Source organism: Helicoverpa armigera, chromosome 11 (genome assembly GCF_030705265.1).
Source record: "Helicoverpa armigera isolate CAAS_96S chromosome 11, ASM3070526v1, whole genome shotgun sequence".
NCBI classification, from domain to species: Eukaryota; Metazoa; Arthropoda; class Insecta; order Lepidoptera; family Noctuidae; genus Helicoverpa; species Helicoverpa armigera.
The window spans coordinates 2800976-2819795 of record NC_087130.1 but is presented as its reverse complement, the minus strand read 5'-3'; the positions used below and the strand labels follow the sequence as shown (position 1 = coordinate 2819795).

General features: G+C 35.4%; 2 protein-coding genes across 2 annotated transcripts; one reads left to right on the top strand and one right to left on the bottom strand.

Moving 5' to 3' along the window:
- The first annotated feature begins 23 nt into the window (after nt 1–23).
- LOC110371984 (drebrin-like protein) lies at nt 24–11760 on the top strand. Its single transcript, XM_064036817.1, has 9 exons — nt 24–234; nt 1205–1376; nt 4144–4381; nt 5257–5354; nt 5634–5713; nt 6084–6245; nt 6715–7301; nt 7777–7875; nt 8277–11760. Exons 1-9 carry the CDS (start codon nt 152–154, stop codon nt 8426–8428), a joined length of 1671 nt encoding a protein of 556 aa, XP_063892887.1. The 5' UTR covers nt 24–151; the 3' UTR covers nt 8429–11760.
- Nucleotides 11761–12778: 1018 nt separating this feature from the next.
- Nucleotides 12779–18370, bottom strand: LOC110372003 (glutamic acid-rich protein). Its single transcript, XM_064036946.1, has 8 exons — nt 18208–18370; nt 17648–17902; nt 17230–17350; nt 15375–16812; nt 14325–15245; nt 13906–14174; nt 13258–13462; nt 12779–12939 (listed from the first exon to the last, which is right to left on the bottom strand). The coding sequence occupies exons 2-8, from the start codon at nt 17880–17882 to the stop codon at nt 12859–12861; spliced, it is 3270 nt and encodes a 1089-aa protein (XP_063893016.1). The 5' UTR covers nt 17883–17902; nt 18208–18370; the 3' UTR covers nt 12779–12858.
- Nucleotides 18371–18820: the final 450 nt, after the last annotated feature.

The window sequence follows — 18820 nt, the reverse complement described above, 5'->3', positions numbered from 1 at the left end:
CTGTCTGTCACAAAGTTCAAAAACCTTTACAATTTTTTTAATCTGTGGCAAAAATTGTTGTGAGTCAGGCGATTTATCGGCGTTTTATTTTGCTTTTTTCCTACAATTCGGCTTCTTTATTTCGTGTAGGAGTTAGTACAAATAATGTAAAATGGCCATAAATTTAGATAAACACAAGCAGGCGTTGATCTCTGGGTGGAAGGACGTATTAGACGAGAAAAGCGATACCAACTGGTGAGTCAAAATCTTCGTATTGCCGACCTACTTGCTAGGGAAATTAAATAAACAGCCGCCGTTGATTAAAATAATGAATTGAATTCATTAGCGTGGCGGTTACAGTGGTCCTTATAAGTGGTAACAATAGAGGGAAAGAATTTGTGAGTGCATTCATTCATTTGAGCTAACATTCCGCTTGCCAAATGGGAGTAACGAAACTACGTTAGCAATTGTGAAAATACTGAGTCGAAAAAGTTGTTAGTTTGGTTGCTGCCCTGATTTTTTCGTTTAACATGTTACCCTGCAAGTACCACTCCTTAATTTGCAATCAAGTATTGGGCGTTAAGGATATGCAATTTACAGACTAGTTCAACTAATAAATTCAATATCTGGCTATATTTAATGCTAAATAGTGGGCTTGCAATGTTATTTTAAGTCTAATCTTTAGATAACTTAAATATATACTTTCCTCAATGAGAATTAGTATAAAAACATCGGGATTATATGATAAGGCTAGTCATATCAACATTATAAACTAGATTGCACTGCTTTTCCTCCTTCATAAAACATGACATAACTCTATACTATTGATGACTAAATCTGACTCACTTTCTAACTATGAAAGATTATGATCACTCACACTATAGTAAATAATTAATTATCATTATAGTAAATGAGCTCACAAACACCATGTACCTAAGCCTTTATTTATAAACAGGACATTGAATTTGTATACATCTCTAGTCCATTATAATAGGATAGTTCTGATATAATCAGATCATTTATCTTGCAAGTTACGACTGTAGGTACTTCCTGTGTCAGTTAGTTCTTAATAGCCAGGGAAGTAACACCTACACAGTTCTAATTTTTCCGTCCTTATGTGTTCAAAATTATATCTATAATGTGATATCCAGCCATTCAAATTTAGAATACAGCGACACTGGTTAAAAAAAAACGTTGTGTGGTAATATATGAAACCTCTTTTCAGGGCCTTATTTGGTTACGATGGGCAATCAAATGACTTAAAGTTTATCGACAAAGGAGATGGCGGTTTAGACGAGTTGATCGACGAGTTTAACAGTGGGAAGATACAGTATGCATTCCTCAAAGTTGACCAACCAAATGGAAGCATATCTAAGTTTGTGCTTATCAACTGGCAAGTGAGTAGATAAGATAACGGCGTGTGTTTTGTTTTGTTTCATTCAAAGGATAAAGCATGTCTTATATTTTAATCTTTGTGTTTTATCTTCTGACTGATAATAAATGTATCATTAGATAGGCATAGTTTTTCTAATGAAATAGTATTTGTTATCAATGGATCCGATTTGTTGATTAGAACTATTGAAAGTGTTGTTGCACTACATTTCCTACATGTTTTTTGGCTGCTTTCACACTTTTGTTAGTGGTTCATGTATTTGTTTTTGAGGGAAAATGGAAAATGGGAAAATGGAATAACTAACTATGATTTGCTTAGAAAGTTTTGCCATTAGGAATAGTGTATGAAGGAAAACAGGTGGTACACAGTTTGACAACAGTTTGACTTAATTGTCATTTTATAACTGTGATTTATAACAATAATAATTTACCTTATTTATGTGTTGTAATAACTATAGCAAACATTTGTTTGTGTTTATTACTCATTTGTTGGGGAAAACCGAAACTATATATAGTAAATAGTCATTTTATCATAATTGACAAATCATGTACAAAACCACCACCGTTTATTTTACATTTTAAATATCTAATTTTTAAATATTTGTAGTTTTATCATAGGTAAAAAAGTTGAGATATCTTGATAATTAGGGCTCTCTATTTTTATGAAACCTACTCAGAAATTTTGGCATGTATGTGCAAAAGCAATTTGCACTCTTCTGTCAGTATTCTTGGGTTCCAATGGCCATTGAATACTAGATTCACGTGAGCAACTTCTTAAAATCCTTAGAAATATTTAAAAAAGTGTTTAAAAAATCTCAAAAAAATGAAAACCGTATAAAATATCTTTTCATATATTTTAGATATGTATTTATATGTCACTGGGTATGTGGAGTCCAGAGTTTGCCACTCAAGCCACTTCTGGATCACCCGTTAATGTGTCCCTTTGTGACCATTACTTTCAAAAAAGTAGAACTTAGCTAACATCTTCAGAAACCACACATAATGTGCTCTTTACACGGGAAAATATTTATGGAATAATATTATGTTGTATTTATTATACAAAACAGTTACTAGGAAAATATAAATTATTTAGTATGCAATAAATATTAATGTGGTTGAACCAATATTTTCCTAGAACCGTTTATTATGCATAGTATATATAAAATCCGTTTATTCAGTTTATTATGCAAAGTATATATAATATATAAAATCTCAGTTTATTCATCACTAGCTTCTGCTAGCGGATTCACCCGTTTCACGTGGAAACTATTCCTTGCAGGTGAATAAAAAGAAGCCTATAGCTAGCCTATAACTCTTTCAGTCTCAGTATCTAACGCTGAAATAATTTTTAAGCCAGTACAGTAGTTACTAAAATTAGCGTGTTGACGCAAACAAACTTTATAGTAGATTATATTTTAATATTTCATAGCCAACTATACTGTTTAACATGCGAACATAAAATTCATAATCCTTCCTTCCTGCTGTTATATATGTATCATATAAAAACAAAATTAAATACTGCAGTGAAATATTTCAACCAAATAAAAAACGTTTCCTGTGTTACCACATCACACATCCTATGACCTTCTAACGAATGCAATAATAACCAAATACCGATTCTTTTACTGCATGTTTGAAACTATGATCAATAAGACTATTACTGTCCCACTGAAGGGCAAAAGCCTCTTCTCATACAGAGAAGAAATAGGCTTAATCACGTTTGCTCGCGGTTAAGTAACAGCCGCAGGATCGATCCTAAGGTTAAGCAACGCTTACACGTCTGTCCGTGAATAGGTAACCGTTTAGGCACGTTAAATTGGCCCGGCTGTCATTTGTAGTCAGAAAGTTTGACAACCAGTCTTCCCGGATCCTATCGGGTAAGACCAGTTATCTTAGTCGTATCGGGCTGTCCAGGTTACTGGGTTGAGGAGGTCAGATAGGCAGTCGCTCCATATGAAACATTAATACTCAACTGCGTCGGTTTAACTGGAAGACGACCCCAACCTAGCTAGGAAAAGGCTTGGCCGCTAATGATTACGCTTGCTCAATGCGTGCGCTTTCAGACTATTTTCATCACGACTATTCCTTCGCCATTAGTCAAGTCATTGTTGAAACCGATTTATAGCTATAATATGATTATGCTTGAACATTATGTACGTAACAATGGATAAACAACTGTATTGTAGTCCGTACCTCTGTAACAGTCACAAGGTGATTATTGTTACGCTGCGATTGTCTACGTCAGTCCTTGTATGACCTTTTATATTCTATAATTATGATAAGAATTTTTTAAAGCATATTTCTCAACATATTGATCGAAAGTTGTTAAGGTTTTCTGACAGTCGTTTTCGCGTATTGAGAAGCTAGGAAATGTGTCAGTTTCTGGGGGTTGCATAGGCGCCTCTTACATCAGCCAGCTGTCTTAGTTAAGCGCAGAGTTATGACATGTGACCTCTGTGGCAATTGAGCACCTGTCCAGGAGCACCAAGACGACCACAGGACGTATACGGACTTAAATATCTTTTTTTGTCATACTGTTAATTCCGGCAGATTTCAGAAATAGCTTGAATGGTTTTGACGGGGCATTAACAGCTTTTCAGATAACTATTACGCCAAGGAGTAACTCCTGTCCCTTTCGCATAGTCGTTGCATTTATTAGGACCAAGACTAAGATTAAGACTGATATTAAACTAGCAGCTGGGCAAAGGCTAGTCATAAATGTCTATCTATTAAAATATTGCCCACATAGTAACCGGCTTTCATTATTTTCAGGGAGAAGGTGCGCCAACAGTTCGCAAAGGTACATGCGCGAATCACATAAAGCATGTCGCTAATTTCTTCACGGGTTTCCACTTAACCATGCATGCGAGAACCGAAGACGATTTGGATGAAAAACTCATTCAGGATAAGTTGGCGAAAGCTGGGTCGGCGTTCAACTTCAAATCCAGTCGACCTGAGGAGTTGCCGCCCAGTGGACCTATTGGAACTGTGTATCAGAAGGTCAATCCAGGTAAGGACTTGAAAAGCGACTGGTATTTTTTCTAAAGGGCTCCAGAAAAAACATACCTAAATGAGTTTAGGTCAGTAAGCCCGCCGCTCTCTTTCGTTCTACCAACATAGAAAACGTTTTCAATATTTTTATGTATAACTTTGCCAAGTTGTTGGCCTGCCTCTTATCATTCAAATAGGAAAAGTAATTAAATTTTCGATTATTTAAGGCGCCATAATTATTTTCTACATTTTTATTGCCAAAATTGATCGGTGCCGAAGACGATTGTACACCTCAACCTCTGACTATCATATAATCGCCCAAACCACATTATGTTTATGAGCGCCAACAAAAACATATGACAATCATGAGGAATTACCAACATCGGTTTGACTTACCATCATATCACTCATGTTTACAATAACTTTAAAAACAAAACCTCACACAAAGGATTTATTTATCGTTTCATAACATTTATTATTGTAAATATAAATAAGGTGTGAGTGGCATTTGTTATTGGGCTGCGAAACCATGCGCAATGCGTGCCTACTTAATTATTCGTGGTTGATTAATTTTTGGTGTTTAATTAATTATTAGTGGCTGTAAAATTCTGTGGTTTTTAAAATGACGGGGGTCATGATGGCTTGTAGTGAAGGGATTTTCCCTAGGAAAGGAGCTGAGGAGATTAGGAGGCGGAAGAGTACTTTGCGGAGAAGTGTGTTTTATTTAAATTTGGAGTTTTGAGGATTTTTTGGAAGTGATAATTTTGCTACAAATAGTTTTGAGAGTTTTATGCCAGTGTTGTTTCTTACGATATTGCGTGTCGATATGCTATAGTTTTGATTGTCATTATTTCTGTAGTTTAGATTTACAGTTGTTATGCTTTGCAATTTCAGTACAAGAAATAAATTCTAAAGAAAGGGACCAGTTCTGGCTGAAGGAGGAACAAGAAGAGAAGAAGCGAGTGGAAGCTGAGAAAAAGCGAAGAGACGAGGTATGTTCTTTTGAATGATAATATAATTAATTTTCTTTTAAGGACAAAATTAATAACCTCTTGTGTGCCGCTAATTAGAGAACAATAGAAAATCCATTGTCTCGCGTATCTACGATCTACGTACGATACAAGGGGTTAAGAGCCGTTTTTCAATCATCAATTAATTTTCAGCTGTCTGAGGAATAAATACGGTGGCTTTTTGGAAAGATGAGTGCAAAGTTGTTTTCCAACAGTTTTCCAATTGATACATGTTAAGTAACGCCTTATTACGTGTTTTAGGAGAAGAGGAAAGCAGAGGAACTGGCGAGGAGACGAGACGAGCTTGAAGCCGAGAGGAGAGCTAAAGCCGAACAAGAGAAGTGAGTTAGCCATTCTCTTCTTCAAAATTTTAACGTTAGCTAATGAGTAGGTAAACTATGTCCATATTAGCTATTGAGTAATCGAAGTCCTTGTCAAATAAATGTTATTTTATGTTTTCCCTGTAAAATTGGTAGGTGCAGTATGACTTTCTCCAGCAATATAACACGCCAACATAACACTTCGGTCTTACGATAATGTTATAATTTTATTTTATAACTAGCTGTTTTTCCGCGGTTTCACCCACGTCCCGTCTGAGCTTCTACCCGAACTTGGATAAAATATTTATTTATTTATTTTTCCCAAGTGATTCCTCTTTATTATATTGTTATAGATATGGCTTTTTAACCAAAAAAATATGTTTTAATCCAGGCCCGTAACCCCCGAGGCACCAGTGGCGTCAGGCGTGAGTGCGAGCGAGGCGCTGCGGCGGCAGCGCTCGGCGGAGGCGCGGCAGCTCATCGGCGCCTCCACCGCCGCCGCGCGGGCGCTGTTCCAGCAGAACCTGGCGCAGGGACAGCTCAACGTCACCAGGTATGTAGTGGTATACTTCTGTAACCCAGGCTTGTAACCCCCAAGGCTCCTGGAGTATTAAGCGTGATCGCAGCGGATCTTGGCTCAAGGACAGCTAAATGTGGCCTGTACCTTAGTATGTAGTGTTACAGTATTATTCGCGTTGCATACGCATTTATGAGCAGTATAACGTTGATACTTACTGATAACTAACTTGCTAATGTTGAAATAATGCAAATAAATATACTGTTTTCAGCATCAAAATGATCCATTTTCAGGGTTCAGGTCCTCCGAACGGAAAAAAGAACCACGAAAAATTATTTTTTGTGTAATAAGGGTAGGAACTAAACCTAAACTTGACCAAACATTTTAGTGTTTTAAAAATAACACACATGTGACTATTGACTTACCATAAAACTTTATAATTGTGCAAAAGCCCATACTTGGGTATGGGCTTTCTTCTTTTTCACATTATCTTTTGACTCCACAGATCAAACTCAAATACCCCAGAAAAGCCAGTGCGCAGTTCGGTTATAGCGCAACGCATAAACACATTCACACAAGCGCAATCCCCCCAGCCGTCCCCCATTAAATCCCCCACCAAGTTGGAACCGAAAACGATACCGATACCAGAGACCGAAGACGAGGAACCGCCAAAAACCAGCCCTCTGAAAAACATAGATAAGATCAAAATGAGCCTAGAAAGTCCTTCTCAGATACAGTATGAACCAATCATAGACCCGGCAGATTTAAGCCCGTCAACAGAAAATGAAAGTCGTTCATTCAGTGCAGTAAATTACGCAGAAACTAAAGAGAATGCCTACAGAGATATCGAACCGAAACAAAGCGAGCCTATGATTAAACAGAATATTCTAGAAAATGATATGTTTGATGCTTCTTACTCAAGTTCGAACGAAAATGATGATGATGACAGTGATAATAAGTTCAGTACGATTAAAAGGTCTCCTTATAGTAAGAATAATATTGCCGATGAAAATGAACGGGAGTTGACGAGGCAGAATACGGTTATTGAAAATGTTAATTTTAAGAAGGAGACTAATGGAACTACTCTAGATGGTGAGTTGGTTTTGTTTATTTTATACATACTTTGCAATCATGTAATAGTTGTTAGATCTTGCAACTGCTAAACAATATGTTTAAAAGTATCATAAAAGTAAGGCGCAAAGTACACCAATACGGAACAGAAAGGAGAAGTTTTTACAAAACAATAAAATTTCTCTGCTCAGAGATATTGAGAGAGTGGGCGGAGACGATATATGTCTGAATAACAAAATTCTTTTGGCTAAAAAGTTCTCTGCTCCGCACAGTTTTGGTGGAATCTAGGTATAAGAACGCATGTAAGTAATTATTTAATAGATCCAACAGATTTCACTAGTCAACCTAGCACACATTTTTTTCCCATTAAATTACTTTGTTTTGTTATCGATCAAAATTGTTTGATATTTTTTTTGTAGGGTTTGTGGGTTTAGGTTTTGACCCTATTTATGGCTAGTTTTGCTTTTATTAACCTGCAAATGCTTGGTATTGACAGATGTATCACCGGAAGGCCTGGATGACGAGGGCGCGATATACGAGGACCTGGACGATGACCCCGGACTCACCGCAAGAGCGCTCTACGACTACCAAGCGGGTGAGATACATGTTCATTAACGCTCGTTCTCAATATTATATCTGTGTATTTGCTTACGATAGGAATTTTGACTTGTAAATTAACAAATTGCAATATTCTATGTAATTTCAATTTCAGCAAATTGGCAATTACATAGAATATTGGTAACTGCTATCAGGCGAATGCTTCAACTGGTAGCAGGAAATTCAAATATAAAATGTTTTACATAAGTTAATTTTCGATATGCAGCGAGATTTTATCGATCGCTATAATAATACATCTCAAAGCATTTTTGATGCCCTTTCTTATTCTTCTAAATTATTTAATCGTGATTTTACTTCGGAAACATTACACTTTGTCCCACATTCTTTAATCATGGTAGATTTCGTGTTTATAATTCACCGTATTTCTTCATCTTCCAGCCGACGAGTCAGAGATTACATTCGACCCCGGCGATATAATCACTCACATAGAACAGATAGACGCGGGCTGGTGGCAGGGGCTCGGACCCCACGGGGTCTTCGGCCTGTTCCCAGCCAACTACGTAGAGTTACTGCCTTGTCAACCCCGTTAGGGGGTCTAAAAGGAAGGTATTGTAATGTGGTGTCTGCGAAAATTATTTTGGGTGGTCTACTGTAATTCGGAAAAATACGATGCACTGTTTCTATAATAAGATTAAGTGTTCTATTAGGCTTGTGACAAAATTATTACTATTTCCTCCTTCCTTCCTTTTCTTAACCAAGAACCATAAATTGGACGCGTAAATGACCAGACTTCATTAAAGCGGAAAAAGCATTTCATTATTCAATATCTGGTCTTAATTCTATATGTTGTTTTAAAACTTCTGCAGACCAATACTCTTTAAATAACCGAAATATCGAAACGAAACCGAATGGTAAGACACTTGCAATTTATTCTTCGATGAATTACAGTAGATCCTATGCCAGAGTGATTTTTCAAGGTTATTATATTGTGTAAATCATAACTCGATGGAATAAAGTGTTCACATAAAGCCAACTTATACATACAAGTCGATAATTAATTTGATTGAAGTTAATCTGTACTTACAATCATGCTTTATTCCTTATTGTAGTTGAGTTATGGTTTACAACAAAATAACCAGTTATTTCATACATTTAATTATTTTAAGAAAAAACGTTCGCAGATATTGAAATTGTATGTAAAACTAAAATGTATGTTATCATCAACTCATATTGACATCCTGATCAAGTTACTATCGTATAAAATGGATGACTTTATAAGTTGATGGTCAAGTTTATGTAATGTATGTATATGTGGAAATTAAATATGTGTGGGTAGTTTAATTAATGATTCACAACCAAGAATATATTAAAAACTTCATATTAGGCTTTATTTTCACAAAAAGTTTCACAAATAAATCTTTTGACTTTATCGATTGTACTATGCATTTTTTGTCTGTCGATATTTTTTATGTTACTTTTTCGAAGTTCTAATGTTAAACTACTCACACATAAAAAATATGGTATTTCAATAATAATGTGTAAGTGTATGCTATTAAACGCGAAGTTAAACGCGAGAGATGTTAATGTCTTAACGAGGACTGAGGACGCACTTAATAAAAACTAAAATCGTTAGAAATGCGTAGTCGGTATACGGTCCCGGATATTAATTACTCTATTTAAAAAGTAATGTAAAAATCACACAATGAAATATGAAAATAGACCTTAGTGATGTTTCAAGGATAAAACCTCTTCGGACATTCGTTCTTGTCTATGGTATTTGCATTCGTCTGGGACCGAAATAATGCATAGGTACGTCTCTAGTGTCTTTGGACCGCTATAATTAGTCTAAAGAAATCGTCAAAATAATAAGACATTTAAAAATAAAAATCTATTTTCATAGCATTCAATAGATTAAAGAAATAATTATAATTACTTTGATTCTAATTGTAAACAATTTTCAATAGTGTTCGAATCAATAAATCCATTTTCTGACTTCGTATTCAAGTCTTAAATAATGGTAAAAATAAACAGTAGTTTTTCGAAGCAATTTAGACTGTGATGCGAAAGAATTTTTAGTCGACTTCGAAGTTTTCAAAATTTTTGATCGGATGAATTTTATAGAAATAGATTTTTTTATAAAATACCTACTACTTATAGATTAGCACATATAGTGCAGATGCATGATTATAGATCGTAGTCGACTTACGACGAAACAGTCAAATATTTCTTTCTTATGAAAACTAATGATAATTAAATAAATAATAATTGCCTTTCCAATAAAATTAAGAATGCATTTTTCATCTTCTTAGCATAAATTCAGAGGAAAATTCGTTAAAGAAACAAGGCCTAGCAGGTACTAAAATTTACCTATCGCTTTTGATATAATAATAAATAATTATATTGGCCCAAGAATGCAAAGTTTGCGATCAAAATAGGACGATAATGTTTCAACCTCTTTATTAAAGTTGTGAAGTTTATGTAGCTCACATAATTGTATAATCAGCAGTAACTGATTTATATAAATATTGTTATTATCGCTTTGTCGGTCGTTCGAACATGAAGCAATAATTTCGTTTACGTAGTTATTAATTTTTAAAGAGCTTATTATGAACTGCGTTAGTAATTTTCTAGCTTAGTTTTTAAGTTCATTTAGACTGCCATTTTATTTATGAAAAAATATATTTTAGGCATTAATATTATTCGGATGAAGTCTTTTCTGCATTTGTATTTTTACCTCTAGTTTATTTAATTGGCAACACAAAAAACGGAGTCGCCAACATTTCGGCCAAAGTCAAAAAAGTATATTTTGATGTATTCCTTATTACGTACTAGTATTAGTGTTAAATGTAGGTTTCAATTTAATTTGACTGCTTTAACTATATCCTTGACTGCATTTTTATTAACAGCTTTTTAGCTGTACTTAGAAAATGTTTTAATTTTACAAGACGAGCCGTGATAATGAGATAAACAATTATACATATGATTTTATTTTATAACAAACAATTTATAATTTTATTGACTATATGAATGAATATTTTGGAATCAATTTCAGGTACAAATTGTCTAAGTAGTGCCAAAAGTCTATTATGAACTATTTCACAATGATATTACCGTCACAAGTAAAATGCTCAGATTTTAAGCACTTTTTATCTACACATTATATGATTAGTTGCTATTTATGAATACTGAATCAATTATGTCACAAATTGCAAATGTTTTTAGATAAAATTATGTAGAATTTAGTTCGCTTACACGCGTTTTAAGAGCAATCTATAATTTCGTAGTTACAAAACATGATTTTTGTAATTTTTCTCACTATATCACAATAATGTACAGATGCTTAGTTTTAGACATGAACAAATTCACCAATGTACACAGACAGCAACAAATATTCTATATCACTAGAAGCGCTATTATTTTTTTAAATATTGACTAGTGGTTCAATATGAATGATAATATGTGTATTTTATCACCTCCAATATCCCACAGATGTACCTATTTCAAACCAGATCCAGTTTTAAATGTAATCCTTATATTTATGATTTTGTGTTACAAACTATACTCTTGTATCCTGTATACTTTATGTATACCTTTATCACAATATATTTATACATATGTATAAGTTTCTATACCCAGCCTTGCAATATTGTTATATTTAAGGAATGTAGAGTCGACGTGCCCCAACTAGGAGATTAATTACTAAGACTAAGCTTCGCCTTTACCCTTCTATACATAATAGTCGTTAAGTCATGTAAGTGAGATGTATTTTTCGTATTACGTTGATACATATGTTCCCTGTAATTGTACCTATATTATTGCAATATAATTTTATGTGTATGGTGCTCCAATGTATGGTAATTTGTAACATAGGTTTACATTTGTATCCTAATATTTTCGAAATAAACAAGTCCTAGATTCCGGATTTTTTGTTTTAATTATCGAAATTCGGTTGTCAATGCCCTCCAATGGATGGCGCTTCAGATGCACATCGAAACATTTGATAAGCCTTTACTAAGGCAGTTGTCCCACCAAAGACGAGAAAACGACTAACTATCGGCTATTTTCTCGCTCAAGAAACGTACAATAGATATACTTTCCGTGTGAATAAAAGAGATGCATATACAAATAGTTGATCGCTGACTGTTCACACTGCCGGCGAGCACTCGCTTCACTAGTTTGTCGCTGAGCGACAAAAGCTATGGAAGATAACACTCGCTCGGCGACACTCGCCAAGCGTTTAGAATTCACGCCGAGAGAGCAACCAGTGGTCATTTCTCTACAGAGCGTATCTAGCGAGCGAGTGATGTGAGTAATCGCGCGCCTCACTCGCGCACTCGCTTATAGCCGAGCTACACAAATATCGGAACTACGCACTCGCTCCCCGCGTCTCGCTAGTAGTGTAGTAGTGCCTAAGGCACTTGTCTCACCGGCAACGATTAACGAGTAACGAGTAGAGCTAGAACTAGAAACGAGTTAGCGAGACGCGGAGAGCGAGTGCGTGGTTCCGATATTTGTGTAGCTCGGCTATAAGCGAGTGTGCGAGTGAGGCGCGCGATTACTCACATCACTCGCTCGCTAGATACGCACTGTAGAGAAATGACCACTGGTTGCTCTCTCGGCGTGAGTTCTAAACGCTTGGCGAGTGTCGCCGGCAGTCTGAACAGTCAGCGATCAACTATTTGTATATGCATCTCTTTTATTCACACGGAAAGTATATCTATTGTACGTTTCTTGAGCAAGAAAATAGCCGATAGTTAGTCGTTTTCTCGTCTTTGGTGGGACAACTGCCTTAAATGCTCCAGAAAGAAAATGCCGGTAAGTTTGCGATCAGACAAAGGAAATCGAACACAAATGTCAGTAGCCTGTTCAACCACGAACGAGACCGGACTCGACCGATGCCTTTGAACCTAACACAGGGTAAAATTAAAAGAAAGTAAGTTTGTAAAGTATACTCTAATTAAAATTAACAGGTCATGATTAATAAAACACATTAACTCAAACAAAAATACTATCGTTATCCTCATGGTGTGTTGCCACGAATGATCTTAGAAAACACTCCGTGCCGCGGAAGAGGTATTTTGTTCACTATGTCTGGTACAACCTGAAACGAGTGATTTTCAAATTATTGTAGCTGTTTTCCACTCACGTCCTGTAGGAACTACTGTTTGTAACCCGATTACTACAATAACCAATATACATATAGCCTATGTTTCTCGAGAATAGAAAACAATAGTGCAAGATTTTTTCAAATCAAACAATTTTAGTTTTAGCAGTTTCAGAGCCTTTGAGGCTACAAATAAGTAAACGTATTTTTCTTTACTATATTGGTATACTTTTTTTATCTGCAGAATGGTACAGGAGCTCTCTCAAATGGAACTCCCGGCACCAGCTAGTGACAAAAACAAAATTTCTCACTGACCTTAATCCTAACTTCCCTCGGCATAAAGTCATGGAAGAACTCGTAGAACTCGAAGTGTGTGCTCACGACGTCCAACCGCGCGAGCTCTTGTTTGAGCACATCGACAGCATCGGTGGGAGCTACCGTGTGTCGGCGCAAGTCCTTGGTGAAGTGGTAGATGGTTTCCACTAGCTTTTCTGAGCGAACCCGCGCTTTGTAGTCGTATCTGGAAGATTTGGGAATAATGTTAGAAAGTAATTTGATTAACGTCCACTCCTCTCTGTAAGAAATGGCCCTAGTTTTGAAGTGGGAGTGTAAAAAGGCTGAAGATGATGACGATGAATTTGATCTAATAATAGTGCAAAATTAGAAAATAAATTATAGAAGAAACCTTAAAGGACCTTGTTTTCAAATAAACAACTAAAAGTTTGCTTCATTTTAAAAACGTTAAATACTTTGATGCCTTTTTGTCACTCTTTAGTCGCCGTCTTTGTTAGCTGAGTTGGATGAAAATCTGTATTTCGATATAATCACGATAGATATAAAATGAACCAGGTAAATAACATAACAACTCTATTTATCTGTTTAGGAATTCTATTTTCCCTCAGAATGGGTAAGATTCATTTGGAAACAGCAAGCTAATGGATGAATACACATAGGTATACTTACTTAGGCTCCAACTTAGTCTCCAAGAATTTATACAGTCTCTTCGTAATCCACGACGCATTACTAGGCTGGAACCTCTTTGGGGGCTTATATTTCAGATCTTCTTTCAGCTCGGGCGGCAAATTGTCGAAAGCTATGATAGATGAGAACTGTTTCTTAGGCTTGGCTTGTGAAGGTTTGGGGCGACGCGGAGCTGGCTTGTTGGGCACTTTGAACATGTTTAGTGGGTCTCTCACAGGAACCTTGTTGAGGGAATTTCTCACTAATTCCTGCTGTAATTTGGAAAAATAATAAATTAATTAAGTATTTCAATATATACCCATTATGTACTACCACGAATTCCATTACGTAATTATGTGAAATGCAAAGTTGTCTTAATACCGATTTTTAAAAAGCAAGTAGTAAACATAAAAACATCTTACCATTTTAGCTTTCTTCTCATTATTTTGTTGCTTAATTTTCTCCAAATACATTTCTAGCGTGGTCTGGCGCGTTCGCATCGACACTTCATGGTCGGACTCCACAAAATCTTCAACATCATCACGATTCGAAATTTCCGGCAACTCAGTAGAATTGGCTTGAGGGAACTTCACTGTTTCCGAATGCATATCTAAATGTTCCGTTTGCCTTTTAGCTGATTTCTCCATAACTAGAGCTCTCAAAGATTTCCTAGGTGTAAAATCTTTACCAAATGTTTGTCTGAGTGTTTTGCGGGTAGTCCTATGTGAGTCCCAACCGGATCCTTCAGCGCTAGAATTCGTAGTACCGTCAGAAAATCCTGTACTATTCCTCGGAGGCGCTAAACTTGGTCTGATGTGTAGATTTTTGATCATGCTCTTAGTTTTTCTAACACTGGTATTACGGCCCGTGGCGGTGAAGGAATCCATTTGGTTAGTTTTGTCGTGTCGAATCACTTCTGGAGATTTGTTCAAATGCTTCTTTCTATGTCTTCCAGTAGTGTCATGAGTTACGTCAGGAGATTCAGCGATTTCTTCTGTACTTGGTTCTACTTCGTTCTGTCGTTCTTCTTGATGACTTTGATCATGATCAGATTCTTGTTGATCATCATCATCAACTTCCATTGCATCAGCCTGATCAAAGTCATCATCCTGTTCGGATATCTCTGGATCACTTGCGATAGCCTTATCATCTTCATCACTGTTGTCCATTTGCTCGTCATTATCAATTTCTTCACTTTGGTTAACTTCTGCATCACTTTCAATCTGTTCTTGTTCATCATCATTTTCAATTTCCTGACTTTCTTTTTCTTCGTCATTCTCCACTTCTCGACTTTCCTCTTTCTGATGATTTTCTGATGATTTTGATCTTATCTGATTTCGACTCTGATGGATTTTGATTTTCGATTTGATGATTTTGATCTTCTTTGCTTAATTGATTCTTTTCATTTTTTTGATATTATCGTCTTCCATGCGACTTTCATTTGGATCAAATTCGATTCATTATTTAATCACTCGCATTATTCTTTTCTTCACTGTCATCTTTCTTCTTTCATTTTCCTCATTCTCAACTTCTTGACTCTCATTGGCCTCTATACTCACATTTTGTTCATCATCATTATCTTGACTAACATTAGCTTCGTCAACTTCACTTTGGTCAGCTACATTTTCTTTACTAACTTCAGCCATGTCAGCTTCTATTTCTTGACTAATTTCTTCCTTAGATTTCTCGGTTTTATCGCGGAATGTTGGGTCCTGTTCTACATTACCGTCAACATTATCATCTGCAGAATACAGTTCATTTTGAGAGTCAACAGATTCTTCAACTATTTTAGCAGGCTTTGTTGCCTTTTGTATTGATTTGTTTGATAAAGTAGATTTGTTATTCTTTGACTTGTTCATTTGTACTTCTCGGTTGTCTTTTGTTATGGTGGTTGCTTCTTCGTTAATTTCATTTTCATCATTTTCGTATCGCAATGTGAGGTTATTTTCATCATCTACCTCGTTTTCTTCTATATCGTCAGTACTAGGTTTGTTATGTACTTTGAGGGTGCTTTTATTTGAATCACTTTTAGCTGTTTTAGTTTGAGATTTATTTGCTTTAGACTTTTGTTTTGAAGATATGTTTGCATTTTCCTCAATGATAGAGGCATTCTTCAGCATGCTTCTTGTAGTTCTAGAATTATTGAGTGACACATTTCTTATTTCTGGTGAAGCTTTAGACTTATTTCTAGAAGAAGCTGATTTATTGGATTGTTTCGTTTTATCCGCAGTTGTATTTGTTTGCAGAGTATTAGTTCCTGCATCAGACTCCTTAGCTTCTGATAGTTTGCTAAGTCTAGCTCGTTTCACAGGTGTGTTACCTCCCATCATGTCCTCTATTTGATTTTCAACCATTGTGGATGAGGGCAACATTCTCCAATCATCCATCTCCATGTCTGTAGTAATACTTGAGGTTGGAGAACCTTTAGAGCTTATTCTTCTCTGTTCAAGTTTCTTTTGGAAACCAAATACTTTGGGTTGAATTTCAGGTATCTCATCCTCACTTTCCGACACAACAAAATCAGCGAACATATTCTTTCTTTTATTTGCTGGTCTATTGCCAAAGATACTTCTGACAGGTGGTCTAGGTTCTATTAGCACATTTTCTTTAGTTTTGTCCGCTGCTGTTTTATTTGGGGATATGTTAAGTAAAGCAGCTGCAAATATTGGTTTGGATAGCTTATTTTGAAATAACTCTCGAGTTCCAACATTAACTGTCTTTTCAGTAGTTGTGGTGTTAGGTTTATGTAGTTTGGCCAAGGATTCTCTGTTATCGATAAGTTGGACAAACTTCTTTTGTGGTAGGTTTTCTTTTTGCGTGAATAATCTCCTTTGTGGGAGTACAATGCTGTGGATTGATTCATTGTCACTGCTCTCTGGTAAATCAAGGGTGTAGTTCTTTTTCTCTTGGCTGGAATTAGAAATTGTTACAAATATGAAATAGGTGTAAACAATAGGAGATAATGACTAAAAAAATAATATAAAAGCAATCTGAATCTTAAAGAGAAGTAAACTATGTGGTGACAAGAATCACTGAATATAATAGACAACAAGTTACAAGTAATCATGATATGTTACTGTTACAGCCTTTTTTTATCGTCCCACTGCTGGGCTTAGGCCTCCTCTCACATGGAGAAGGATTGAACATTAATCACCACGCTATAATCATGATTTAGATAGTAAAAAAATCTGTATTTATTTATTAGGGATACCAACTTTTATTACATTACATACTTTTGTTTATGAAAAATCAATATATGCAATTAAGTTACAAGCTAAATTCATAACCTACTACAGGCAAAAAAGAATGAAAAAGTAAGTATATTACCTCAAAATATCAACATCAATTAAGTCTTCAACAACATTGTTGGCATCAGACAACCTATTATCTTCTAATACTTCCAGAACATCTCGAGAGTTGTCATCTAATTTCTTCCACCAACTTTTGCCTGGAAATAATATAATGTTTTTATACTGTAGTGCTGTATTATAGTCGTAGAACACAATGATAAAATATATCACATGTTTGTAGAGTGCCAGATTAAAGTTTTGAATACCATTTTTTAGTACTGGAGACCAAAGAAACGAAAAAAATTACAAAATTCAATATAATGAACAAACGTTGAAAAACTTTGTTTTCATTCCAACTTCGACCAAAATTATTATAATTTTTTTTCAGTTTAAACTTTCTACAACTGCATTCCACATTCAAATAAAATAAACCACAGACAAAATTCTATACTCACGCCTAGGTTCATCAATATCAGTATTATCATTGAGCACAGATCTGCCGTTCAACGGAGACAGGGCAAAAGACTCCATGTTCTTGTCTTTGAACTGGTCTATGAGTGACGTCAGCCTTCCTGAAGCTGTAGACAGCGCTGGAGAGCATAGACTCCGGCTACTCCGCGCCTTTTTGCGTCTTGGAGTGGCGGTAGCACCCTGAGAACGCGCGGGAGATGGTATCCTAGTTCTTTGCATTTTTTAAAGCTTATTTTTACCTGGAATTGTATGATTTAGCTTTTAACACTGTTGTGTAGAGTAGTTATCTTGTATAATGTGGCGGTAATAGACAGGACAGACTATGAGACGACGTAGAAAAAGCATGTACGATATTGTAAATAAACATAAGCGTAACACTTTTGTTTGACTTAAATCTTTATGTAATGTAAGATATTTCGAAAGTCTGAAAGATAGATTAACTATTCACAAGCTTTAGTAATGGGAATTGTTGTAAAACTTTGAGTAACAATGTGAGAAAAATTGCGCGAGTGAGCTAATGTAGCTTTTATGTACTGTAGCTTACCTTAGGTAGTAAAGAGTCACAAAAACTTCATTAACACGTTCACCACACCATATAACACAAATTCATATAATTATCCATATGATTGAAATTCTTAAATTAACACAAAAACAAATTAAACAATCTCCCATCAAACAAAACTCAAAACCGTTTCTTCTGGCAGAACTTTTTAAAATTGTCACGTTCCGTTGCGCATTAACAAAACAACACGACTCTTGAGACGCAGTACAGAAATATGATTTACAATACCAATGTATATTTATTCTATTAATTAATGTTACGTGAATATATTAAACATATTTAGTATAATATATATGAATATGAATGAATCATTGTCTTGTTTTTTTTGTTTATGATTTCCTTGAAATACGGAACCTGTGAAGTTTTGAAGTATTTATCCGCAAAACGGAACGTTATGTTGCGTTCCTTTTCACTTTAGTTTATTTAGTAACATGTTCTTTAGTTGTTTCTGTTTTTTCGAAACACCTTGATTTCTGTAAATAAATGTTAATATTTTATTATCAAAATATTGTGTATATCGACGGGTAAAAGGCAAAAGGGGTCAAGCACCACAGATCAAATTGTTCAGGAGAGTAAAAAGAAAGTTTTAAAAAAT

Coding starts and splice junctions, on each gene's coding strand:
- LOC110371984 (XM_064036817.1), top strand. CDS start 152: ATGGCCATAAATTTAGATAAACACAAGCAGGCGTTGATCTCTGGGTGG. Junction 4,382..5,256: donor GTATCAGAAGGTCAATCCAG/GTAAGGACTTGA, acceptor TTGCAATTTCAG/TACAAGAAATAAATTCTAAA. Junction 5,714..6,083: donor GCTAAAGCCGAACAAGAGAA/GTGAGTTAGCCA, acceptor GTTTTAATCCAG/GCCCGTAACCCCCGAGGCAC.
- LOC110372003 (XM_064036946.1), bottom strand. CDS start 17,882: ATGCAAAGAACTAGGATACCATCTCCCGCGCGTTCTCAGGGTGCTACC. Junction 17,351..17,647: donor TGATATTGATGAACCTAGGC/GTGAGTATAGAA, acceptor TATTATTTCCAG/GCAAAAGTTGGTGGAAGAAA. Junction 12,940..13,257: donor CGAGGGAAGTTAGGATTAAG/GTCAGTGAGAAA, acceptor CACTCGTTTCAG/GTTGTACCAGACATAGTGAA.